The sequence below is a fragment of the Calonectris borealis genome, chromosome 1 (genome assembly GCF_964195595.1).
Source record: "Calonectris borealis chromosome 1, bCalBor7.hap1.2, whole genome shotgun sequence".
NCBI classification, from domain to species: Eukaryota; Metazoa; Chordata; class Aves; order Procellariiformes; family Procellariidae; genus Calonectris; species Calonectris borealis.
The window spans coordinates 218,364,577-218,391,353 of record NC_134312.1 but is presented as its reverse complement, the minus strand read 5'-3'; the positions used below and the strand labels follow the sequence as shown (position 1 = coordinate 218,391,353).

The 26,777-nt window shown below is 37.9% G+C and overlaps 1 protein-coding gene across 2 annotated transcripts in view; it reads left to right on the top strand.

The window, feature by feature from the left end:
- Positions 1 to 26,777, top strand: part of FCHSD2 (FCH and double SH3 domains 2) — a 165,230-nt gene that overhangs the window by 123,789 nt on the left and 14,664 nt on the right. For both annotated transcript variants that reach the window (XM_075140363.1, XM_075140362.1), the window contains exons 10-12: positions 1,891 to 1,986; positions 12,994 to 13,110; positions 14,790 to 14,894. In XM_075140363.1, the coding sequence (XP_074996464.1) occupies positions 1,891 to 1,986; positions 12,994 to 13,110; positions 14,790 to 14,894 (318 nt within the window). The remainder of the gene's footprint in view (positions 1 to 1,890; positions 1,987 to 12,993; positions 13,111 to 14,789; positions 14,895 to 26,777) is intronic.

Genomic DNA, 26,777 nt, shown 5'->3' with positions numbered 1-26,777 from the left:
CTTGTACTTCTTGCACTTCTCTTCTGGAAAAAATCTGATTTTCTTTGGAACATTTTCTGAAATTCCATTTGCTGTTTTGAATAACATTTCTGTGATGTTTCTGGTAGGAAGCTTCACCAACCTAGGGCAAATAATTTCATTTATGCACATCCCTGACTATGCCTTCTTTCTGCATATGGTATATATTTAACATTTGATGTCAAGTCTATTTGAACATGTCAATTGACATTGACTTCATAAAGAAACTGCGTGAGAACGTTGACTTAATTTCTGAATAACAGGAAATCCATTTGGAAGAGTTGCTGCTTGATCATGAGAATACTGTGTTCCTTAGGTGTCTTTCTATTTTCTTTTTAACAGTTGTCAAATATATTGTGCAAAATGCTCCGGGGTATTAATTTGCTGGACTTGCACACTCTCCCAAGTCTCACGTTATGATAACAGTTGTTCTCATAACTAAGTATTGTTGCTTTGAGGGAAAATTTCTTACGAGTGCTGTTGTAAAGGTGGTTTTTCTTCTTTGAAGAACTGAGTTGCTTTTGAGTTAGAGGTCTGGAGTGAAAGCTTATTGCATTAAAATAACTTTATAGGTTTTCATGTCCTCAGTAACTACACTTTCAGGTTTTTTTCTAATTGGAAGTTGGTTTAAAATAGTTTCATATATTTGACATGGCACAGAGTTCTGTGCTATGTTCAGTGTTCACATATATCTAAAGGACTATGTGAAGACTGCATGACATGATCTCAGTGCCATTGCTGAGCATCATCCGAAGCTGCAGATGATTCCTTCTTTAGTATTTTCCAGATTTCTATTTATGGGAATTCCTAATACAAACTCCCTGTATGCCTTCTCTGTATGATTTCTACGCATTTGAATGTGTTTACGTTCAACTGCTCAAATTGGTGCAGTAATTATGTACTTTACTGTTTTAAATGAGTGCATTATTGGCCCTGGAGGACTATTTACTTTTTTTAACTGAAGATTAATTTTTTACAGTTCAGTATTTCGGTAACACAAGCATCAACATTTTGATGCATTGGAGAACACGCTGTATTTACTATTGTACATACAGTGTAATCAGAATTCTCAGTCATATACAATGCTGCTGCTATTTCTGGATAAATACCATCCTTATTATACACTTCAGTACATTGAAGCCCTCAGTTTGGTAGTAGATTTTTATAATTTCATGTTGCTATTTACGCATTTTCGTCAATTGAAGCAGTGTATACTATCTAGAGTTCTTCAACCAGTGGTACTATTTTTGCATATTGCAATCACTGAGTTTTTCTTTATAAATATGTGTAAATTGTGACATAAGAGATTTGTTTAGGGATACATGTCATGCTATCTGAAATGTATCATTAAACAAATTTAGTAGCTGAAGTAGTTTTGGTTTAGCAAAATGCAAGCTATGAGAGTTTTCTCTGAAAGCAATTTAGTATAAAGAGTTGAATTTTGCAACTGATTTTGTATGCGTTATTCCAAATAGTCTTTTCAACGCCTGCAATTAATAATTTGTGTAAAAATAAGACATTTCAGCTTAAGAACAAACTGTGTACATGAAATTATCCACAAGAGGAGAGAAAAATATTTATGGTGGTGACACCACATACTGTATACTTCGTAGTTGACTTTTTTCCCCATTTTACCTTTGTAGCATTTTTCATTGGTTAATGGCAGGTGTTTTTTAGGTCTCTGTGGTTCAGCGCGTGCCCTGCCAGTCGCTTCTGAATAACTGTGGGTAGTACTGCCCAGAATCAGGTCCTGCATTTCCTTTTGTTGCATTCAAGGTTCTGTCTCTGTTTGAAATAGTGTGCTAATTTTACTGTGGCATTTTTTCAAGTTTACAAAATAACGGATCTAAATGGCATTTGTTATTTTCTCAGGTGGTGCGGGATTACAATCTACAGCTGTTTTTACAGGAGAACTCTGTGTTTCACAAACCGCAGCCTTTCCAGTTCCAACCAAGTGACAGTGACACTGTAAGAACCCTGCTGAATTCCTTCATTTATTTGTTCCTGCTCTATTTTTAAGAATGTTGTTATAAATGGGTAAGAGAATAGCGCTCACTGGTATCCCAGTCTGGTTTAACCTCATGCTATATTTTTGGAAAAGAAAGGGAAAGTGGCCTGATTCCACCAAATCTGCTTGCAGTAGGTAGATAATCATAACAAAAGCATCAAACAGGCTCAACGTCATCCAGGGAAGAGCAGAATCTTTTTTGCTTCCAGATTGTGACTAGCAGTCCTGTATTTCTCTGCTTTCAGCGTAATTCTTACTACATTTTGTTAGCTTTTTATCATGCTGGTGAGATTCTCATAATATTCACTAATACTGGGCTACAACATGTGTGCTGCTGTGCCAAATAAAGTGTCCATATACCTCTAAATTACTCCATGAATATTCATGCATACATATAAGAAGTTATTGATTTAGAAAGAATACTGTTAAAACATTGCATTCCAAAATAATCTCGGAAAATACTATTTTGGTGCATATGTTGCTTCCAAAGTAATCATTAAGACATTAAAATTGAGTAAATCATAGTATGCAAATACATTTCCAAACAGCACTTTAATAAAAGTGGGTTGTTGATGTCCCCCCGACATTACTATTTTAAGAAATAACAGTTTAAAAGTCTAGCTCTTTAAAAAAGTTACCCTTGTGCAGCTTTTTATTACTTGAATTCATTAGTAAACTGGACAGAAATGTCTTGATCTCCAGTTCAGGTGATTAAATTCAAGAACCCTGTTAATAGATACGTAACAGTGGTTTTTGCAGACATGCTAACATCTATAACACAGTTTCCTTTGTCATTCCATTTTAACAAACTGTGATTGTGATTTTTCTTCCAGCTCCTTTGTATAGAGTCAGTTATTTACATAAAGTTTTTGGTTGTTCTTGTCAGTGAGCAGAATCTTTCTAACTGTCTTTGCCCTGCCTTTCTAACCTTTGCTGCTGTGTGTTTTCATCCTTGTGCAATCTCTGCATCTAGAGCTTTAATGCAGTGCAGCTGGTGGATATTGAGCCCTCACCTGTCAGTGCTATGAGAATGACTATAGCAGAGGTATATGGTAGTATTTATGATCAGCCTTTGGCGTTTGTGTCGTTGTCGGTATGCATGTGGCTCGGGATGCTGAATTTACACTCCTGTAGAGGTGGCAACAGAATGCATAATATATATATAAAATGGAAAAAAAAAAAAGCTTTTTCCACAATGAGGCTTAAGTTAAAGACGGAAGAAGCGATTTAACTCTGTTATTTGTGGGGATCAGCTTCACACTTATCTTTTGCACTTGCACAACATTTGTAATTGATATTCTAATCTTTTGGGGGCACGAATCAAAATTTCACAGCTCAAGATAGTGATGTGTATAATTGGTTACTCCTCTAATGTGAATGGGGAAGCTTGTATAACAACTGGAGGCTATTAGTATGCACTGATGAAATGCAGTCCCATTACTAATTTAATTTTGTTCTTTTTCCAGAGGGCTATCCCCAAGTAAAATAGAACTGTAATTTACTCGTCTTAAACTCTTCAACATTAAAAATTACATGATTCTTTGACATGGCATGGTGTGGTCTGACACCGTACACGTGCACTGCTTGTACCGCTTAACTTCAGGAGCTTTTTAGAAGGCAATGAATGGGTCGTTCACGTCTAAAGCTGTGTCAGTACCTCAGATGCAGTGACTTCTTTACTCGGCTTACCCACTTGGGCTGTAGAATTACTGCATTTCTTCATTGCACTGCATTTTTTTTAACTTCTAGCTGCTTATGCTAGTAACCAGTTTTCACAGAAATAAATGAATTTTGCAGGCTTCTTTATGATCCATAGAATTATGCTCAGCTAACAGGATCCTACCTGGGCAATTGCAGGTTACACATTCACCATTTTTAATCAATAAATACAAGAGAATGAGGGCTTTTGCTCAGGCTTTTGAATTTGTCAGAAATGGTGTGTTTTCTAATTAATCAAACAACATTTAATTGAAGAACAATAATCAAGCATTCTTTTGCCACATATTCTCTTTGTAGATGATCTGCAGAGATTATCAGTTGGCTTTTAGTTTTTGTGAGTTATGCATGATAATTTTCACATGAAGACTAACACTGAAAGAAATATAAGTAGAGTGATTAATACATCTAATCAAATGTTTAATACTAACCTTTTCCAAGAACAAATTATGGCCTCTCTTCAGACTAAATACCTGCTACACTGTGACTGGGGTCAAAGTTTGGAGCATTTAAATATTACTGGAATGAAATTGTGAATATTGTAGGGAGGAAGAATGTTATGAACAATATGGGTGTGGAACTCGGCTATAGCAAAAGCTCTGAATGCTTTTATAAATTCTAATTTTACATGGCCCATCTCAAAATTTTGTTTTATGAGGGGAGAGCTGTTGCCAAAGAATAACGTAGAATGGATTGCCATGCAATCCTTGAGTCAGGTACAAAACCCACAACTCGATTTACTTTCAAAATACTCTCAACGTGCACAGAGCCTCCAAAAGAGACTATTCCTAAGAAAGGTAGGTATGAAAGGGTTTTCCATCAATTTTCAGGATTTTTGTTTCCCCAACATCACACTAACGCTGGCTGAAATGTAGATCCTGAGTGTCCTCAGAGAAGCCCACTAGAAAATATTTTACATCAATCAGCTATTTTCCATTATCTAAAAAAATTGTTTTGAGCTTAACTTTATATGTTTGTTCATGTTACTAAATTATTTAGATTGTTTCAAGTGTCTCAGTTAATTCCGACTGACATAAATTCATTTTTTTACAAAGAGGAAGTTTAACATTTTTTAAAACAAACAATTCTCCTTTAAGGAAAAGTATTCAGTAAGAAATCATTGCTAAATTCTTGACCAGCTTTAATCCTTTCAATAAATGAATTCACAAAATGGATTGGGCTTTACAAACAGCAAGATGGAAAAAATAAAAAGGTCTTTTGAAATATCTTTAGCCTCACAAGAAAAAACAGTCAGCACATGCTGACTTTACACGGAGGCTGCTGCTACATTCAATGTAGTGACAGTTTAATCATCAAACATCCTCCCACGAGGCAAGTGATATTTATTAAGTCCGCAGAAATCTGTTGCGTTGAAAACGTACTGTCCCCATGCTTCACAGATAAGCCCTAGCCATAAGAAAAGGGCAAAATATAAAGGAAATTAGCCAGCTTTTCTCTGTTTCCTGTTTGGAAAAGATTCTTTTTCCTTGAACCGCATGTTATCATGTGAGAAAATGAGCCAGACGACAAAAAGCATGTCGATAGTGCGGGAGAAAAATGGCAACAAAAAGCTGACGCTGAACTTCTGAGGTCTTTTTCCTGTTTTTTATCTACGTGTTGCCTGTCACTATAGTTTCCCCTGTACATTATTGATGCCATCATTTTCTTTGAGCACGCAAGTAAAAAATGTAGCCAAATCTTATTTGTATGACAGCTTATCGACATGGAAAAAAAATATTTTTCTCACTGTAATTTGCAGAAAAACAACATCTGAGTAAGATCAGTGGAAAGTTTTGGAGTTTCGCCCCTCGTTACTTGGATGTACAAGTTTTGGATAGATTATGAGAATAAGCATGAATTTCACTTCACTGTCATACGCAGAGGAATATCTTGAATTTCTGAGCAGCTTATATTAAGCTATATAAGTTATATAAGCTATACTTACAAAAGGACATCATTCTTGCTTGTGGCATTTCTCAGCTCTGCAAGTGCTCAGGGGTTTGAAAGTAGATAGAAATTACTGTATAAATGGGAACGAGGACTCAGTCGAGGGCTCTACTTTGTCAGACTTTTAGCAAGTTTCTGTGCATGCATACAGAGGCAGACGTATTTACACATTTCAGCATTTACTATTGAATTTATTTAAATATTTAAAATATATTTAAAACATATTTAGTATTAAATATGTTCAAATATTTTAAAATTCCTTAGTTTTCTAAATAATGTTATATTCTGGTTTTATAATTATTGAATATAAATATTTGATGTTTGATATAAATATTTAAATACAAAAAAGTTCATGAAATACAAACTGCTAGTAAAAAATAATCCCTCATGTAAGTAAGCCCAAACTAACAAGTCCAGAGAATGCACTACTTTTTCTGGTTTTAGAGTAGTCTGTGCTTTAATACCGGAACAGAGTAAAGTGATTGTTTTTAACTGTAACTTTTTTGAAGCTAAATACACCCAAAAAAGTTATGATTGAAGTTTATCAAAGTATAGAGTATTAGGAATTATTGCTGAGGAGAAATACAGCCATTCAGACAAGGAAATGTTCAGCAGATGCAAGTGGGAGCCTGGCAAAGCTGTAAATTCCCTGCACAACTTGACGTGTCTTGCATGTGGCCGACATGACTAAAACCGATTTTACTTAATTCCCCCCACCTCAGTCGTGGTTAAAATAAGGTCTGATGTATAATACTCATATTTGAGGTTGATATTGAAAGTCTAATTTGAAGAAAAGGGAAAGTCCGCACCCTAGAGTTACTGGTTCTCTTATCTTAGGTTGAATTTTAACATCGTTTCTGATTACTTTTAGTATAATGAGCTGAAATTGGCTGACTACCTAATTGATTTTATTTTAATTTAAAGAACATGCTGTTAGCATTCATTTTTTTACAGTCAGGAAACATTGTTTAAGCAAAGCTCTGAATAATTTCTAACGGCGAGACTAGAGAGCAGCAGTAATACTTGAAAGAAGTGGCCACTTAACAAATAGATCTTTGTTTATATTGCATTGAAAGTATCTATGAAATGAATTTCTCTGTGTTAAAGTTGATTCAAAAGGTATTCTTCATTTTCCTTTGGTTACCTAATGAGAGCAATTTTTCTATATTTCTAGTTATAATAGAACACACTATAGATTTTTGGAAAAGTTGGATGTGAATGCAGCTGCTGTGATAGCTGAGGCAAATAATAATTATGAGGGTGAGAATGGAAGTACACTAACGAAAATGTACTGCAATCTAATTTCAAAATTAATTTCAGTGAAAAGATTAAAAACTTTTAAAAATAAATAAGATTAAAATTAAAAAAAAAAATTGTGGCTTTTAATCTCTGCTATATAACAAAAGTGCTTAATACATAAACATCAGGCACTAGGAGCATCAACACTGTATTAATTACTGATATCTAACAAAACCCAGTACTTTTAAGATTCTAGTCTTTCCAAAAAAAACCCCAAAAAACAGAGATGGGAAAAAACAGAGCTACAACCCTTACAGTAACCCTATCCTAACATGTTTGGCATCAGCTGCTGCAACAATCTGTGTGCATAGTATGTTTCAGAAGAGATTTCTAGCTAATGGTCATTTGTAGGTTAGTTTTGAGCCCCAATGATTGAACTAGAATTTAAAAATAAACAACTCCCTAAAAACCAAGTGGATAAATTATGTCATACATATGGCTGTACAACTGTTCCTTTCATGGGTACTTTTAGTAAGGAGAGTTTCAGTTACACCAGATGTCAGACAATAGCTTCAATATTTGTTGGGATTTAAACGTTTTGCTATAGAAAATTTCTTTAGTAAAAAAACATGCAATCGTGGTAGGACTATTTTTCAGTCCAGATGATGTAAAAAAGTCCCAGGATTCCCTTTCTCTGTTCAGATCCCAGAATCATCTTTCTTGTGATGAGTTTAAATGTAATTATTTTCTTTACTCCCTGCCTGATAGGATGTTCCTTATCCTTCTGTACCCCCCCCCAGCACTCACCAATGCAAGAAGCGATGTTAATTTATACATTAAAAAGCAGAATGTGGTTATATAAAGCAGCAATAGTCAGTTGGTTTGTTTTATGCTTTATCATACCATATGTACAGAGGTTTATGTAACCTATTAATAGTGGATGTAGGCCCTTTTTTATTCTTCTGAGTCAAAAAAAAAAAAACCCTGTATGTGCATAATCTTTATTTTTAAAGATGGGGGGTGTCCTGTTTATAACGCTGAAAATTTACTGAAATGCCGTCAATAATGAAATGAAAGTCAGCCCTAGTTCACTCTTGGCTAAACTAAAATTAAATTAGTTCTACAATAATAGACTAAAATGAGCACCAAACTTGACTCACGATTTTCTTATAACTCCTGTGGTTAGCTATCAGTTGTGTGAAAAATGTCATGCATATCCCTTCCTCCTCCCCAGAAGCGTTGATCATAAGGTTGAGCTTGCTTTTCAACATTGGCATGGTAACTGCTTATTTTCACCTCTTTAAAAGAAATGGCTATGATTTTTAGGTGTGTTTTGTGTTGGTGATTTGCATGCAATAAATGTTTACTACTCTTTTCCTTTGTTGAATTGAACTTCTTTTGTCTTCAGCTACAAAAATAAGGAGCTTTTAGGCATGAGAGCCAACTTCTTTTCTGCTCTTAAAACTGTACATGTGCCATCTGCACCGATAACTGCATAAATAAGAGAATGAAAGCTGTGTCTTTGTTCCTGTCATAAGGCAGTTCTGCACCTGCAACAACTTTTCAGACAAAAATGGAGAAGCGACATGTGTCTGCAGACTAAATGCATTTGTTAATTTAAGAAACAGCATTGCTAGCCTCTAAGCTCTTTAGCTGGTTGGAGTCATCTAGTACTTTCTGTTGGTTTACTGATTGAATTTTTAGCACTAAACACTGCTTTCAGTGTAATCCAAACCCTGAGAGAACAGTAGAATGTCCATCTATGTTTAGCTCAGGTTTTTTGGCTCTTCCTTCATTCCTTGGCTGTGGTAAGTGGTTTTGGTTTCCCTCTTTTTTGGAAGAGGTTAAATTGAGTCATTGGATGTCCTGCCACCACCAAGTTTCCAGTCCTGAAAACACTTAAGCAAGAGCTTAATTTAGTAAATCAGGTTAGGACCAGACACTTTAGTTCCCCCACCTTCTTCCCTACACTTTTGATTTTTATGTCTATAACAGATAAATCTCTGGTTTAGCGCCTTTCTTCATACCTATTTAAATGGTAGTGGTTTTTTTTATTTCTTACTTGATATACCCCTCTAGCCTGTCTTTACCTGAGGATACAGACTTCTCACGTCATCCTTGAAGTCCTCCTGAAGCATATAGTCTTCCATGCCAGTCAGCTTGCTACTGCTGCTCCACTTATAAGTTCCTTTACAGCTTTCTTAAGTGCCAGCAGCTTGGTCTTCTACAGGTCAGGTGAAGTGCCTCCCCGTGATACCGGCTCCATTTATTCAGGAAGCATTCCAGGTCCTGATGGAAACCTTTCTCCTTGCACTGTCGTCTCGGCCAAGCATTCAGACTGGGTATTTCCACCGCTCTTCCTGGTCTTGTGTAGTTTACGAGTCCCTGTTTTCAGCTTCTTCCCAGGGAGACTAAATTTTGCCTCTAGATCTTGTCTCCTGCTTTTGCCTGTATTTTTAGTATCCACACAGACCACAGCTCTAGGTTTCTCCCCAACTCTTTTTTATTACCCCATTTTTATGTTGTTTATTTTTAGACCTTTAAGCAAGGGTGAGGTCTGCTTGGATACAATACTGCTTTATGAATAAGTAATATAACCACTCTGATCCAATAACAATTCATTTCTTTTTTAGTGTGCCCTTAGGAGTAGCCACAAATTTTGCATTCATTTTTCTGGTCAAGTGCTTTTGATAAATAGATTAAAAACCAGAAACACACTTTGGATAATGCAAAAGGTTATCAAGCAACTCAAAAGAAGTCTGTCTTCTTTCTTAATGAAAATGAGATGCTGAGTAGGAGCAAGACCAATGGGAAAATTGAAAATTCGTTGTGAGGTGTTTTATAGGGGAGAGGCAATGTCAAACGATTCTGCTCAAATTTGCAGCTGTTGAGACTCAGCTGGAAGCTATGGAAGAAGAACTTGTACAAAAATGCTTACTCCAATAAGCCGGGAAGAACCTGAGGTCAAATGTTATCTTAAGGATTGGATGTGCCTAAATAAATCCATGTGTTTGTCCTCTTACATTTTGCAATGACCTAGTGGAGTAGTTTAAAGTAGGTAATTAAAGAGATCAAACAGTAATGAAGAAACATGATTGTATAAAGCCACCTCAATAAAAGCAGGCAAAAGCCTGCTTAATATTTAAACGGAGGGGATGGGTGAAGAGAGCTGCACCTGTCTGTTCTTCGCTTGTAGGCAGCTTTGCCTTCCTACCTGTTCATGCCAGAGCTAACCACGTGCTTATAACTTACCTCCTCCTCTTCTGGGCTGCTCTACACCTCATCTGACAATTCCTTTTACTTTGAAAATACCATTAATGTGGGCTTTGTGGCTCTGTCCCACCCCAGTGGGTTAACTTCATGGAAATGTTTGTTTCTGGCTTTGAGCTAAAATTTCTTGACATCTTATACTGAATTGTAAAAGCCTCTTGAGGTTTTTTTTGGTCACTGTGAGCAACACAGGGATGCTGCCTTCCCTCCGCCCCTCTTTTGATGTCTATTAATGTATGCCTTAAGGCATTCTGTAGGGGCAAGTTGAAGCACTGCAAGCTTCTTGGCTGAGTTACAGCTTCTTGAAATAGAGGCAGAAAGTGGCCCAAAAGTCGCCTGAAGCATGTATTTCAGAGCCCTGTGGTGGGAGTGTGTGTGTATGTGTAGGGGTTGTCTTCCTTTCCCTCGCTTGCCTCTGCTGTTGGAAATCATCTCCTTCACAACCCCTTGAATCCGCTACCCCAGCTCTCTTGTGATAAGAAGATGAATAAGAATAAAGGCCAGATTCAATTTTGATGAAAAGGAGCTTAGCTGAACAAAATAACACGCTGAACCAATTTTTGCCTCATTTTCAATTAAATCCTCTGATAGGATGTTAGCATAAGTTAGTATTATTGCCTCTCCCGGGAGGGCAGTGTAATCTAAAGGCATAAAAATCTTGCTTTCAAAATCACTTTGGTTTGCTTCTCAGTATCTCTTCATTTTACTCCAGTCTATACCAAATGCTGATGTTAAAACCGTCTTCCTTTCTTGACACAAGTCGTACCACTTTGCCTGCTGAAATACCCGATAGCACCATCTCTTCTTCTGCATCAGCTGGAGGCTTCTCACCTAGCCTGAGAATAATTACTTGTCTTTCTGCTCTCTTACCCTTTTCCTGCTGGCTAACCTTGAATTTCTCCTCCTTAAACAACTTAGCATACTTGTGGGATCTTCTCTAGTTTCAAACCACACCCAATGGAGAAAAATCCTTGTCTTTTGTCGTAGAGTTGAGGGTGAAAGAGAGAAATTCATGAAACGGTTATTTCTTTCATGCGTGCATACACAACCTCAATTTGTTTTGAGCAACACTAAGCATTCTCTCTCTTCTTGAGCGATAATTCATAAGGGGATTTCTTCAGCTGATCTCAAAGGTTGTGCAAGATTATATCAGCCCAAAGAGGACTTGCGATAAAAAGGAATGCCGGGTGGCCCTGGACTGCAGTGACTGTCTCAGCAGCGAGATGTGCATGAGTCAGCAAGTCATCCAGGAAGAGCTGTTGTTCTTGACAATCCCCTTCAGAACATTGATTAACTTAAATTGGAGAAACCACTGAAATGTATGTTGTAAGAATCTGTTCTGTTGTACCAGGAGCACACTCTGGGAAGGTGGGGTGAATATAATGTCTTCTCACAGCTAATTTTACTGATGGGAAGAGTATGAGTCTGGCTCAGAAAAAAAAAATTCGTAGAACCACAGACTGATTGAGGTTGGAAGGGACCTCTGGAAGTCATCTGGTCCAGAGCTGGTTGCCCAAGGTTGTGCCTAGATGGCTTTTGAGTATATCCAAGGACGGAGACTCCACAACCTCTCTGGTCAACCTGTGCCAGTGCCCGGTCGCCCTCACAAGGAAGAAGTGTTTCCTGATTCAGAGGGAACCTCCTGTGCCTCTGGTCCTGTCACGGGGCACCCCTGAGAAGAGCCTGGCTCCGTCCTCTTTGCACCTTCCCTTCACATATTTATATACATTGATGAGATCCCTCTGAGCCTTCTCTTCTTCAGGCTGAACAGTCCCAGCTCTCTCAGCCTCTCTTCATAGGAGAGATGCTCCAGCCTCTTCATCATCTTCGTGGCCCTTTGTTGGACTCTCTCCAACTTAATCATTATTAAGTTACTTATCCTTATGCAGTATAGGTACAGTAAATGTGTACAGAATACCCACAAATATAGAAGGAATATCAGGAAATCTACTTCAGTGAAAAGATTTGCATCCTGAACACTGAGATATAGATGTAAATGCACAGAGTATTTGCTGTGGCAGTAATGGAAATTATAGAAAGACTGGGAATTATTTCAGTAACTAAATGCTGGGAAGTCTGTCTTCACAGTTTCACATAGGTTCTGTTCAATCTGTAGACAATGGAGAACTACTTCATCTTGCTGTAGTTGGCATTTCCTGAGCAGGAGAAACTATTTTTTTGGTTACTGACACAATAAAAGTAGGCATAAGATGAAACAATATCAAAAAATGTGATTTGAAATTTGAGTTACTGTTTTGCAGACAAATTTTTTTTTTTTGCAACAGCACAGCCATTTCTGTCCAAAATATTTGATGATATTGTGATTTGATCACAAATTACAAAGAATGAGCCTAGATGGCCAATTGGATCACACTTAACTTTTCATCTTCGCTTCCTATAATGCATGCTTATTTTAGAAATTAGGTGACTTCCTTGGCTAGTTATTCTTCATCTCTTCGATATAGTGTATGGGTGAAATAGTATTTCAGTTTTATTCATCGTGAATGTCTTTTGTTGCAGTAGAACTGTGTCTGGTATTCAGCGTCCCGCTGATTTTCCTGAGACAGTGAGTTGTGACTTCTTTTGAACTTTGATTTGCTTTCGACAACATGGTACCATCACAAAGTTCATAAGGAAGAGAGTTGGTTTTGTTGAATTTTTCTTGTTTTGTATGAAACAAGATCTCAGACTGATAAATGTAACCTAAAGTTATCCTATAACTAAATACCGTCATATCTACAGAGGTAGCCCCGGGTCTATGTCATGACTCGTTGTCTTGTTGTTTTCTGTTCCAGAGTCGACAACTGGAATCGGAAACTGGAACAACTGAAGAGCACAGCCTCAACAAGGAGGCTCGGAAATGGGCTACCCGGGTAGCCCGTGAGCACAAAAACATCATCCACAGTCAACGGGTAGGTTAGGAAAACTTCTGTTTCCAGATTTTATTTGTTGCAGCTCTCCACTGCATGAAAGAGGAACTGCTACAAGCACCCAGGAATTATTGTTGTCCTGTTATCTCTCCGGGCAACCTGCCATTTTCATCTTATCCTTTCTTGGCATGGTACACTCAAACTGCCAGCTCAGCAGCTCCTCAAACTTTTTGGTTTGTCAATTCCCATATAAATCTGAAGTTACAGCTTCTCCTTTACTGCAAATAACTTACAGACCTACCTCTATCCTACACAGCGTCCTTCTGTTCAAACTAAAGTTTCAGGGATCTTCTTATCTCCTCTATTTCATGGATATATTACCCATAGAAAAAAATTTATTCATTTGGATCTTTTGAACATTCGGAAAATCCACAAGTAATGTGCACTTAAATCTAATGTGAAGACACAGAATTAAGTGTGTATTGATAAATTTATTTCTACATATGTGGCTCAACATAGAAGAACCTAAGGCTGTATTTGGACATCCTAGTAGGCTTCAGGTAGCTGTATTTTGGAATGCAGCTGAGACTGCCTAGGAGTGAGAATAAAGTCAGCCAGTAGAAATGCATTCCTTGGGTCACCGAGTTCCTTAAACATCTATGGCAAGGCTCTCATGTTCCTGTTGGGAGAAAGTTGGGACCCAAGCTAACTTCTTGTGCTAACTTCTGCCTAAAAACATCTGTTTCACATGCTCAGGTCAAGCCTAACTTCAGTTGAAGAGGATGTGTCTATACTGCAATATCTGTAATACTGTATAATATTCAATGAGCTTCAGTGCAGGAAGTGGGGGATCTGGCTTCTAGTTCCACTCCAGCCTTTAGAGGTTTGAGCCATTCCTCAAACTACCCAGGAGAATGCACAAAGCGAGAAGCAAGACCAAAGTAGTGTTTACCATCTTACCTGTCTTCTGCTGAACCTGGATCACTCTATAGCAAAAACCAGAAGTTGTAGCACGGGGCGGAAGGTATTAACAGAGTCTGTAACCAAAATATAGTAGGAAAAACTCTCCTCAGGAGAAGGAAGGAGGGTCCTGGATTCTGGTCCTACCACCTGATGCTCCTCCTGCTTTTTCTTCAAATACTATATTATGCAAAATACATAGTGACTGAACCAGTCACAGATTTGCAGATAATTGGTGAAGATTTGTGCAATCACATGCTTTTGTTATTTTTGATTTGGACTAGTGCAGTCAGCATACACGTACATGAAACTAAGAAACTCCAGCATGTCTTCTGTGATTCAGCAAATTCTCCTCTGGACACAACATTCCTGCAAATGCAGCAAACCGGTCTTGGCTTCCCCTGCAGCAGGGCTACCACTAGCAACTTCTCGCTCCATGATGCTCTTTTTCAACCTGACATAGACATGGAGCAACATATCCATTTTGAATTTGTAAATATCAACACGTCGATGTGTTGATTCATACCACATGTTTTTTTGCAGATGTTGACGCATTCCCCTAAGTGGAATTTCCATGTGAAATACTGTGCTTTTAAATGGTGTTTTGCATTGGTCGTTGTCTTTTTTCCAGGAATGGACTTTCGTCAGTCAACCCAGCATCTAATGAAACAATAATTTCCCTGACTTGTCATAACTATTTATCATGTAAATGGCTTGCTAGCATTTACTACATCTGTGGTGTATTTTCTTATTTCTGACAGACACTTGAAGAGCTAGAATGCCATGGGCCTGTGATGTCTGAGCAAACCCGAGCAGAACTGGAGCAGAAAATAGATGAAGCAAGAGAGAGTATTCGCAAGGCTGAGGTAAGAAGGAAATTATTTTGGCATGTTCAGCTTCTTACCACAGAAGGATTTATGTTACAGCTATTTAATTTTGTTTGTGGAAATGTAAGCTTTTAGCATTAAAAATCAGGGAATTTTAAGATGTCGTTTTTTTCCTTGATTTCATACTTCTCAAATCACTGAATCAACTTAATGAAAGACTCGAGATTAGAAGAATAACATTAAAAAAAACTCCTGATGAAAAGTGATTAAACTTGCTGCATTTTCCGCTATTGTGTAAAGGTCAAGAATCTCTATATTTAGGGGCTTTGCCTTAAATAGAGAAAAAACAATGTCAAGTTTACTAGTTTTCTTCTGCTTGAAGGAATTAATACCAGAAAATGGTAATCATATCTCCATCTTCACGCTTTTTGGCTTCTAGAAGTAACTGTCACACGCTGATGTGCCTTCTGTTCTAGTATTTTTTGATATACATATTAATTTGTAATGTCGAAGGGAAAACATTTGAAACAATCTTTGTATCTCTTTGTACTTTTACTCTGAGGTACTTTTGAAAAGGTTACAGAGGTTTATGAGACCTGTTCTGGCTTAAGACAGATTCATGAGAAGATAAACTAGCTTCATACTTGACTGCCAGTGTTGGGTTGGTAAAAGTTAACTGTTTTCATGGCAGTGACTCAAAAAACCTATTGCAAGCAACAGGAACTAATCTATTAGTTTTCAGCTGAGTGGGTTGCTTAATTAAAACTGTAGAGCAAACGTAATTATTTCAGTTAAGTGCTCCTCATACTGCTAGATATTCAGAGTACCTGATGTAATTAGGAATGTGATTTATACAGTTCAAGAGGTTAGAAAATACAGAGTAAAATTATTCCTCCTACTGGTGTGATAAATGTTAGCCTCTCTTTAAAACAAATCCGCTCTTTTAACAGAAAACGTTTTAAAATGCAATAGCCTTTTATTTTGAGTAAACTATTTCAAACAGACTATACTCCCAGGTACTTCAATGTATATATAGTTAATGATTAAATATGCAAGGACAGAGAGCATGAGAATGAAAGATAAAAGCAGCAGCAGAAAGAAAGAAAAACCAAAGTAAGAAGTTGCAGAGGAGAAGGTTCTCACACAAAAATGTTATAAAAGGTACAAATGAAATCAGTCTGGAACTTAAGTGATTGCAAGTCTTAAGAATGCATAATTAACAGAACCCAATAAATCATTGGAAACTGAGCAAAGAGAGAACATGTTTCCTTGGGGGAGGTGGTGGAGAGAAAATTGACAGGAGTGGTTTTTATTTGTTAAATTCTGGAAGGTTAGAACTTTGAAAGTAAGTGCTGCGATAGTAATGGCTAAGAAGGATCTCCGCAGTAGAAATTAGGCCATGGTCCTGCATGAATGATACAGAGAGCACAAAGGCAGGGGTAGCACACCAGTTACTGTCTATGCACATGCAGCAAACAAGAAATTTAAGAGCACATGAGGACTTCTGCCCAGCAGAAGGTTGGCTTTTCTGAGAGATTTACCTAAAAGAGCTTGAGACAAAATTGCAAGTTTCCTTGGCCACAGCCACAAAATATAACTGAGGGCAGAAGGAAAGTGCCAAGAAGTGGAAGGTTTATATATATATATAAAAAAAAGAGATGTGAGATCAGAAATAAACCCTGTAGTGTGCTGTAGAAGGCAGCAGTCTTTTCCAAAAGCAGAGCTATGGATAGAGCTCCATTGGGAAACATACTGGGCAAGAAGTGCATGGCCAGGAAGGTGATTCATAAAAGCAATGAAGAGGGAAAAAAAAAGCATGCAATTCTCAGATCTAATGATCTGAGGAGCAAATGTGGAGTCATACACATGCATCCTTATAAACACCAAACAGTACTCCAAAGAGGTAGAGAGCATCAATATTTTTCTCTGAGATGTGTTTTACAGTATTTGGTAGAAGGCTAATATAGGCAAATAATATATTTCCGTGGTTTTCCAGTGCTAGCCGGTGTGTTGTAGTTAAACCATCCCTTATCTTTCTAATACTTAACACGTGTTCTGTTTTACAACACAATATGGTGAAAATGCCAAGTACCTGAGTCTAAGAAGACTCAGTGGCTGGATGATTTTTACTGACTTTCTTCCTTCTCTTTCGATACAAATTTTCTACCGTGTATTTCAAAGACATGAAGTTGTCTCTGAGTTTTTGAATGGTAGGTGTGTAAAGCACTTTGTGTTTGTGACTTTTATATATTGCCACGTAAGTTATTTATAGTATAGAATTTTTTTTTAAGAGAAGCCAGTAAGTGAATTCAGTAAGCTTTTTTGCTTTTACTTAGGGATGGCCTCTTCTTTTAGCTTCAACCCTTATTAGTCCCCCCTCCTCTAAGTGGCACTATTAAGTAATTTCAGGACCATTAATTAGACAAGACATTTTTTGCACACATACAATCCGTAGAACAATAAACTATGTAAGCTTTGGGTAAAAATGTTTTCTTTTGTAATGCAATTGTAATTCCTTTCAGTATGTGAAAACCAAACATTTGCAGCATTCCTGCATATTTAAGTGCAACTGATTAAGTTGGAATTACTGATGGTTGGGTAGGGGAACGGTATTTGTGCAAAAAGTTACAGTCCCGTATTTAGGCTGTAGGGGAGCCATGGAACTGCCCTTTCCCTGTCCCGCTGCACTGCGGATGAAGGAGCTGTGACTGGTAAGTAAAGCAAAGCAAAGAGACCCCTGATTTAGCTCAGTGCTTCAAAGAGGTCCTTCACAGGATAGCACCTGGGGAAAGAAGGGTGTCTGGAGACTTGGCAGGAGTCAACGGTCAATTATTGGAAGGACCTGGCTTAGGAATGAGAAAGATTTTTCAGCACCTCCATGTTATTCAGAAAAAGAGGACTTGGAAAGTGGAAAAAGAAAGATTACCCAGGCTTTGTTTCTTTTTTGTGAAAGTCAGTTTGATGTATGTAATTTATAAAGTAAAACAGAAAAAAAAGAAGTCCCCAAAACATGCAAAGAACTGTTCATTGGATTTACATTTGCGGCTGTTACTGAAGGCATGGTATTTTATAGTTGCCTGACAGCATACATGGTTGCACCCTGTGTGAACAGCCCAAAGTAATTTGCCCTTTAACACTATTCAGTTCATTATCACCGTGTCACATTAAATCTTACCATCTGCAAAACTTTGTGGATACTGCTGTGATTGTAACTGGAAGAGTAATATGTTCTGGTGCCAAGTCTGAAAGTGTTTGATGATAACAGGTAGATTTTATTTTGTTAAAAAGACCCCAAGGTATCAATGCAACTTTGCTTGCAACTGCAACAAGTGTTGGTTAATGTACAGTTTGTTGCCATGATGGTCAAGTCTCAGACGTGGAAAGCTCGTATTTATTCTAATTGAGTAAAGCAGCTGGAGGATAGTACATCCAGAAGATGACAAGGGTTGCAGGGGATGAATTTCATAACCTTGAGATAATTTCCTCAAGTCAATGGTTGCATCAACCTGCAGTACCTATAGAGCAGCATGTGTAGGAGGTACTGTTTCTAAATGATCGTGTGTGGGTACTGCTAGCCCTTGGAAGACATAGACATTTTGCTGAATGTTATTTGTAGGTCACGTAGGTGTGCATGTGTACTTGCCCACGCTTTCTCTCCTCTTGTGGTGTGTTAGATAGTGTGCACCGTCAGTCCTCATTCCAGAGACATTCTCCCTTCTTCCTTTTGTTTTTTTGTGGTTTTTCTCTTGAAATGCATTTTATTTTTATTTCCTTTTTGGAGTAGCGTGCCTGTTGTTCTATCCCATTTTGGCTTCTTGACCATTTTGACTATCCCATTTTGGCTTCTTTTGGTGCGTTTTCCTTTGCAAATCTACTCTCTTCCTCCTTTTCTTTTTTCATCATTTCTGAAGGGGAAGATAACTTCACAAGCACGTTGGGATTAAACTTTGCCTTTCTTCTGGCAAAGCTATTTTGGTCATCGCTAGACACTTCCACTTGCGTGTTTCTCCCTGGGGAATTTTACATTCCTGACACATTGCTGTAGTGCCAGCCTGCTTAACAATCAGAAGACAAACTGGTCTCTGTGTGCCATCTCATACAACGTGAGCTGAGTCAGAATCTTTTAGAGACGATACATACTGGTAATGTGGTTTCTCCAGGGTGTATTGTGCATAAATGTATTCATCTCATCGCTCTCTTCCTCAGAGACCCTGAATCCTTTGAAATCTAATAACTGAGAGGAACTGAGGAACTGTACTGTACGTGTAACTTAAGTATTTTCTGACAAGCATGACGGGTGTGGAAGCATGCACAATTTGAAGGTACAGCAAAGAAATACAGTAAAAGTGTGCATACAAACAAGACATACTGAAGAAATCTACGTTTTTGTCTTCTGCAAGATGTGGTGCCTGAACATAAAACCTTAGATTGGCACATTCACAGCTCAGTGGGTTATTTTTGATCTCTTTCTAGAAGGTATTTTCCTTATGATGTTTCAGGGAGCAGAAAAATATGGCTTACAGCAGAGTGCTGCTGTACAATTGATACGTGCCAGATGATATACAATGACTGTACTTGATAACCAGAACCCATACTTTCTTCTTAAAAATGGAAAGTTTCTGTTTTGTTAAAGGTTTTTTGTTTATTTTGCTCACTTGTTTTTAAAGGAAATGTTAGAATATGTCTGATAATACCTCTGGCACTTGGCAGAGCGCTAAAATTGACTGTGGTTACTGCTACACCGTAGAGTTTAGATCCAGAGGAACTCCATCCTTGTCAAAACAACATTTAATGACTGCTGCATCATGGCTGGATTTTGATAAAGGCAAGTACTGAGAGCAGAGAGTGCTTGTTTAAATTGAAGGTGGCACAATTCAAGCATCATCTGTAAAGGATGTCAACACCTTTGAAATTCAGTAATTTGCGAAAACAAATTATTCTTGTAGCTCCTTTGCACTTACTCAACCAACTCAGGTAACTGAACTGGAATTTCTGTATTTTAAGCTTTCATTTTTGTGACAACAGTAAGGAAGGGTGCTGGGCGTTTTACAGCTATTAGGTCAGCCAGTTGGATAGATTTGATTTGCCTTAAAATAGCTTTCCATTTCTCCACTGCCTGTGTCCCTTTATCTTTAAACTGTTGGAGACGAAAATTTACTGTCTCCACTGATCTGTGTTGCAGAAATAAGGGAAAAGAAAAGTTGAAGCTATTTCCTTGATTTCTATAATCCTTCTTTCAGCCTGCATCCTGGACCCTGAGGCTGGGTTACTTGAATTCTTCCTCTCATCTTATTTTGTCTCTATCAGACTAAAGACTCCGATACTTTAATAGCCTGGTGTGAGTCTCGCCAGGCAGTATAGTTGGTCCCAGGGCTGACACAATTTTTCTCGGTGATGATGGGAGATTTCCCGTTTGTGCTCAGGTCTATGCTCAAGGAAGGTCTTGGGGCCTCCACAGCAATTAATCCTATTTCCACTTAATTATAGGGGTATGCATTTTCTCTCATCATTAGGCTATCTACAACTCTCAAGAGAGTATTTGTACCAGATAAAATTTGATTAAGACTCATTATGGTGCTGTTTACCTCGTTTGATCAGTTCAGAATCTTAGGTCCATTTTTTTAATTGTGAATGGAGGGCTGTTTTCTCCCTCCCCTTATATTTGGCTATGAATATTTATTACTGTGCTGTGATAACAGTTGTGTTTGCTGGCTGGGCTTCTGTTCTATCTTAGGATCTAATCTATTAATCGTATGCTGCATGTGGTCCTACTGCATCTCAAGTAGATGTAGCTACGTTTCAGCCTGTTGTTATTTGTGTGTTCTTGCAGTTGAACCTTTCAACTGCAAGAGTGGTGTTATTCTCTGCTCATAAGAAATGTGAGAAAAGCTAATTCCATATGCTTCACTAAAATAAATGAAATGGAATAAGGCTACCAACCTGAAATAAAGTTGAATTTGTAAAATGTCACTTGCTGCCATCTATGGCTTTGCTTGGGAAACATATGCTTGGGAGAGCTGTGCTAAGTAAACAGATTGCCTTCTCGGTATGAGATTTGTAGGACCTGTTAGTCTTTCCGGCTAGGCAGAATGAGGACTAGCCTGGAAAAATGCCGCCGACATCCACAGATCAGGAATTTTGAACTCTTTTGGTGAAAAGCAGTTTAGTGAGGACATCTGCAGAGATGAGAATGTTGTTGTTGAGAAGAACATCATCAGAGCCCTGAAGCTGTATTATGGTATTATGAAGATGTGCAAGTCTTCGTACTTTATCAGCTGTACCCAAACATTTAATCATTCTGACTGCAGTGTTGCAAAAATTATTCTATTTGAGAATTTTTATCTTGAATTAATACTTTCTGATAATTATTTTTCAAGGACTTGCTGTAAATGAGAAATTTGGAGAGCATGCCGTATGCTCAGATCCTGCTTTAATATTTCACAGTATATTTTTTTGATAAACCTGCCTGTTCTGGTATGAGCAATGAGAAAGGAAGTCTTTAGAAGACTGGGGTATATGAATTCATGGTAATAATAAAGGACTAATAGTGGACATTTAACAGAGGAAGGTATTTTGTGGGATGAAGGGGCAGGAACAAACACGGAGATGTTTTGAAGCTAATGATGAAATACAGTTGTAAAGATTCCTGCAAGGCTATAGTCAACTGAAGAGCCATATTTGCTGTCTATATATCTTATAAATCCCTATGTACTGTAAAGGCTAGATATCCTTATATATGGAAACGGATGGATAAGTCATTTTGAAAACATCCTACAAATAATAGTCATCATGACTTTAAATGTTGCTGAGATGAAGAATAATTGCTGTAGGACTTCAGGCAGTAGACTATCTCTCAGATCTTTTTGGTAAAGGGATCAGGGATTAGTCTGGGCTACAAGAATATTAACGTTGCTTGTTTTGTAGATTTTCTTCCTTTTTTTTTTATTCTGTTCTTTTGAAAGGTGGATCACACTGAAAATCCAACTCAGTTTCTTAAACTTGTGGTTTGAAAGCGGTGTCATTTCATAGAGTCGTTCAGGTTGGGAGCTTTGGGGGTGTCTCTAGTCCAGCCTCGGCTTAAATCTTACTGAATCTTTCAACTATGAAATGTATACAACATCTTTCACTATATTAAGAACCAGTATTCATTCAGGACTGCAGAGAAATGTGTTATTAAAGGTTTGCATACATACATTTTATATACATTTCATTTTCTACTTACAGAATTTGGGTAATTTCCATTCAGTCCCATTACTAGTAGCCTCGGAACAACTTCGTAAACCCTCTAAAATGCTTCGATACTGCTCTCATGTACTCTCCATCTCGTTCCCCACCAATTGCTTTCTCTGTTTAGGAGTCTCTAATGGTTTTATACGCTGGAGTTTGGGAAAAATCAGCCTGCCAGCTGGGCTGGAGCTATGCAGGTGGGCTCTTCTCCATTAATAGCTTCACCTCTGTTTTCTTAACCTTGGCATTCACTCTTGAGACATGTTATCTGTGTCAGTGTTTAATTTCCTGTTTGCTTCACCCTAACAGTCTTGTTTGATTTAACTCCATGCAGAATATTTAGCATATAAATTAACTAACTCTGCTGTAATATCTGTAGAAACTTCCCACCCATCCTCCCACTTAAAAAAACCACTCAGTGTTGTGTTAAAAGATGTCATTTATTAGCTAGTTCCCTAGCTGGTGCAGAAAAAGTGTTGGGTTTGGGGTTTTCGGTCCTGGCCAGGTGAATTCACAGGGGTGGGTGGTTCCAGGTTGCTGCAGGACTTGCTGCGGTCACTCTGTTGCAAGCAGTGGCGGAGCTTCGCCTGGAGCCAGCTAGCAAGTGTATTTTTTTTTGGCTGCAAAGAAGACAAAGGAAACACAGGTTAAAGCAGAAAGAATGTCTTTCTTACCTGTTTTTTATAAATCTCTGGCATCATATAGTCTTGATTTACGGTACTGCAGACCAATGCTGTACAGCTACAATTACTGATAGACTCCCCTTTCAAGGCTGAGCTCAAGTTTGCGCCTCAGGGATCAAAATTTTAGGTGAGTCATGTCGGATAGGATTTTTTTTTTGATAGGGGTGTTTTTGGCATAGCTAACTTTCCACCCCAAACATCAAGAAGGCAGTGGAAGTTGAGCTTCATGGATTATTTGCTCATGCATCCATACTTTAACAGCACTGAACTGCGATTTAAAACTGATTTGCAGGGCAGAGCTTACGTTGGGTTTTGAGAAATTTGTGGCATTCCAAAACTTGTTTTTACTGTACTCATAGTTACTTCTACCTATCACTGTGCAAATAATTCTGGTGGTCCAAAATTTAAATAATACCTTATTTTTCATTAAGAGAATTATTTCGTTTTAATGCCTTTTTTTAATTAAAAAAGCCTAGAATTTAAACAAAAATGTTTCCAAATGAGGAAAAAAAAAAGATAATATCTTTCCAGAATTGTTCAGCCAAAACCTTCCCATGTTGCTTTCTTCTTAGCTAAAACAATTTGCCAAATGAGACTGTCCAACCCACTTAATGATTTTGTTCCTGCCACTAGAAAGATACTGCAGTGGAATACAATATTTCTCACAAAAGATCGTTTAGATCTACTTGTAATCCTAATTTAATCTGATTTTAATGGCTGAACATGCTCGTAAGTATAACCTTTGTCTAAAATAAATAATTCTGAATGCTTTAAGAGAAGAAATATGGGCTTGGCAGGGGTGTTCAGGTGGCTTTAGCACAGATCAAAAAGCACAGGGAACGTAGAGCAGGGAGAGAAGCACTCTCCGATGGGCAGGAGTCATGGTCTTGTTCTGCGCCCTGAAAAATCGTGGAAAATAAAGCAACTCTGCGTTCAAGAAACTCCATTCAAAACTGATCTAATAATCATAAACCAAAATATTTAAGGGGCCACATTAGATTAGCTTTGCTAGATTTCTGTGTTTGTTTTTTACCCCAACACTTTTATAAATGACTTTAAAAGACTCGTAACCAAGGTGTTTGTGGGATGTAAATGAACACTCGGTTTCTTACAGGCCCTTTTCTTTCTGGGAACAGAGAACAGCTTTGTAATGTATTCTTGGTGTTTTTAATTTTCATGACTTCCAAAGCAGTTGTTTATCTTCATCTTGTGCAAGCTGTAGGTCTAAAGCCTTTGCTTAATTAAGACTGGAACAGTAAATAAACAAAACTATTCCTTCTTCCATGTAGGGCAATGATAGGTATGTGAGAAATAGATAACAATATTTATATTTTTAAAAACTTTGGGGTTTTTTCCTTTCATCTTCTTATAACCTACCATCAGCTAAGGCAAAAGAACAGCTCAGAGAAGCAGGAACCACCCAGAACACTGTTTGTAAACTTGGTGGGTGGCTGACGGTTTTTAAATCAGTGTAAAGATATCCCAGTCCTTAGCTGTTAAATAGTAATTGGTAAATAGTAATTGTAAACAGCAATTTCACTATTAAAGAAGAAAATATTTGTCCTACAGTGAGACTTAATAACAATGAAATTTGGGCGGCACCGAGGTTTCAGAGCGTGTGCTGGATTCCAGCATTCCGGTGCTTTCGACTCCCAGCTTCCTTCCTGGAGATACTTAGTATGGCTGGGAATATAAGTGGTTACTTGATTTAAAATATTTTCAAGTCTATGAGCTTCTGTCAGTGGAGGTCACTCAGTCGGGAAGTACGGTATGTGTGTCTGCTAGAGTCCATTTTGTTGAGAGGGAAAATCAATGATTAAAGCCTCATTTAGTTTTTAATGTGAGATATATAATCTTTTTGAAGGAACAAGGCTTTGAGAGCTAGTGCATCCTTTTTTAAGGGCACTATAGCCTGGTGTGGTTTTGGAGTATAATGCAAATCTGTGATTTGTCAAAGTACGCCATGCCTCTTTCTATTTCAATGCATCACTTTCTGTGATCAGAAACTGAAAGAGAAGACTGGGCAAGCTGAAGTTGCATCCTTTGTGCCAGGTGGGTCCCTCCTTGATGAAATCAGGACTCCAGCTTGCAGAAACCTCCCCTTCCAAAGGGAAGAGCCTACCTCGTGCCTGAGTCCAGGAATAAAAGCAACACATACAGCAAAGCTTGTTGCATGACTTGATGCTGGTGGAAACACCAGTATTTCCTCTGGGTGATCCCTTGTTTCCCTCTTACTTAACATTTTATTCCAGCATAATGAAAGCGTCAAACCCCAGCTAATTTAGACATAGTGATAGTTGAATGAAGTGCTTGTATTTTTAAATATGTAGCTGTTCCTGTGTGAGAAGCAGAGTAAACTTATACTACTGTCTGGGTTCTTCCCCCCCCCACCCCCCCCCATATAGGTAGGAAACTGTTAACCCTGGTCTACCAGTATAATTATTTAGGTAAAAATATATATGTATGCTTGTAAATAGCATTATACATCTTTGAAGTGCAGGCCTGACCTAATATTCTAAGTACTTTTATGGTTTGTCTGCAATGGAATGAAACTCAAAACATTTGTGGTTTGGAACAAATGTTTGTTGAATATTAAGACTACTATGTGTAAATAGAGTGGGGTAACTCGGTTGGATTTGCTGGGTACCTTGAATTAAAAACTCTTGTCTGACCCTTAGCAAGTACAGTCAAGGATCTTGGAGCAGCTTGTTTATTTGAGCTAACAAGTTTGTACAAACAACATGGTTTACAGCAGACTGAGTACTAATATGAACTACAAATGTTTATAGCATGCCTAGACTAATGTTTATTGCTGTTGCATAACTCAAGCTAATTGGAAATTGCATAACGAGGTAAAACAGCAAAACAACTAGGCTGATCATTTCCTAGGAAACTTTTGTTGAAGGCATATGGAAAATCCTCATAATATAATGTCTGAATATAAAGACAAATTAGGGCATAGCTACTTTACTCCACAAGTGTATGTATACACGGAGGCACCTCAGCTTGGTAACGTGGTAAAATGGGCAGTTTCTCATTAACAAGCTAAAGCAAATGACCTGCATTAAGTCAATCTATCACAGTTTCAAAAAAAAAAGTAAAAGGATGATGTGTCCGCTGAAGCCACTAACCCACCCATGCCCTACCACAGTTGCAAATCAACCCCATATGAATCGATTGCCTTTGACTAGGTTGTTCTCACACTACAGATGTCTGATCTGCGTGTTAATATGCAGCTGCCGCGGTTGGAGCTGACCGTGCTCCAACATCGTGCTAGCAGGTAATTCACCTTGGGTGTAGGAGCATCCAAATAAGAGGCAGGATCAGTGCTCATCTTCACTGGGTGCTGCAGAGCCACTCATCTCCCCTTCTTTCAAAGCAGATGTGTTTAGAAAGTGTTTTTGTTCAAAGTCTTGAATACTTACTAACAGGAGAGAGGTGTGTTCACATGCAGAGATTGGCATCCCTGGATTCAGCTTTTTTGGTGCAACCCTTCTGGGCTAACATCTTTGGTTTAAAAGCGTATTCTCTGTTTAGCTTGATATAGTGAGAAATCCATTTCTCAATTTGATAAGCGCTCCTAAAGCAAATTTTTCGAAAGAAAAGGTTAATGATTAATTAAAATTATTATTGTTTCCATGTTCTTACAGTTTTAAAATGTACAAACTAATATAAGTAGGGGAAAAGGAAGAAAAACGAGAGGTATTGCCTTTCTAAGACCAATAAAGGGATAAAATGCCTACTCCATTTACGCCTGGAACTCAAAACTCTAGCACCATCTAACACTTCTGATTTCAGATCTTCTCATAGGTATTGCTTTTGTACATATTTACAGAGTTGGGGTTGGGGCTTGGACCATACTGACCGACAAGGTTTTCAGAAGATGCTTGATGCCACAGTTGAATTGAAAGGGTCTGCCTTTCAAATGTAAATGCTGATGTGTGGATCAATCTTGGGATTTTTTATTCTTTTTAAATCAGTATTTTCTGACTCTTGACTGAAGTAGTGTGAT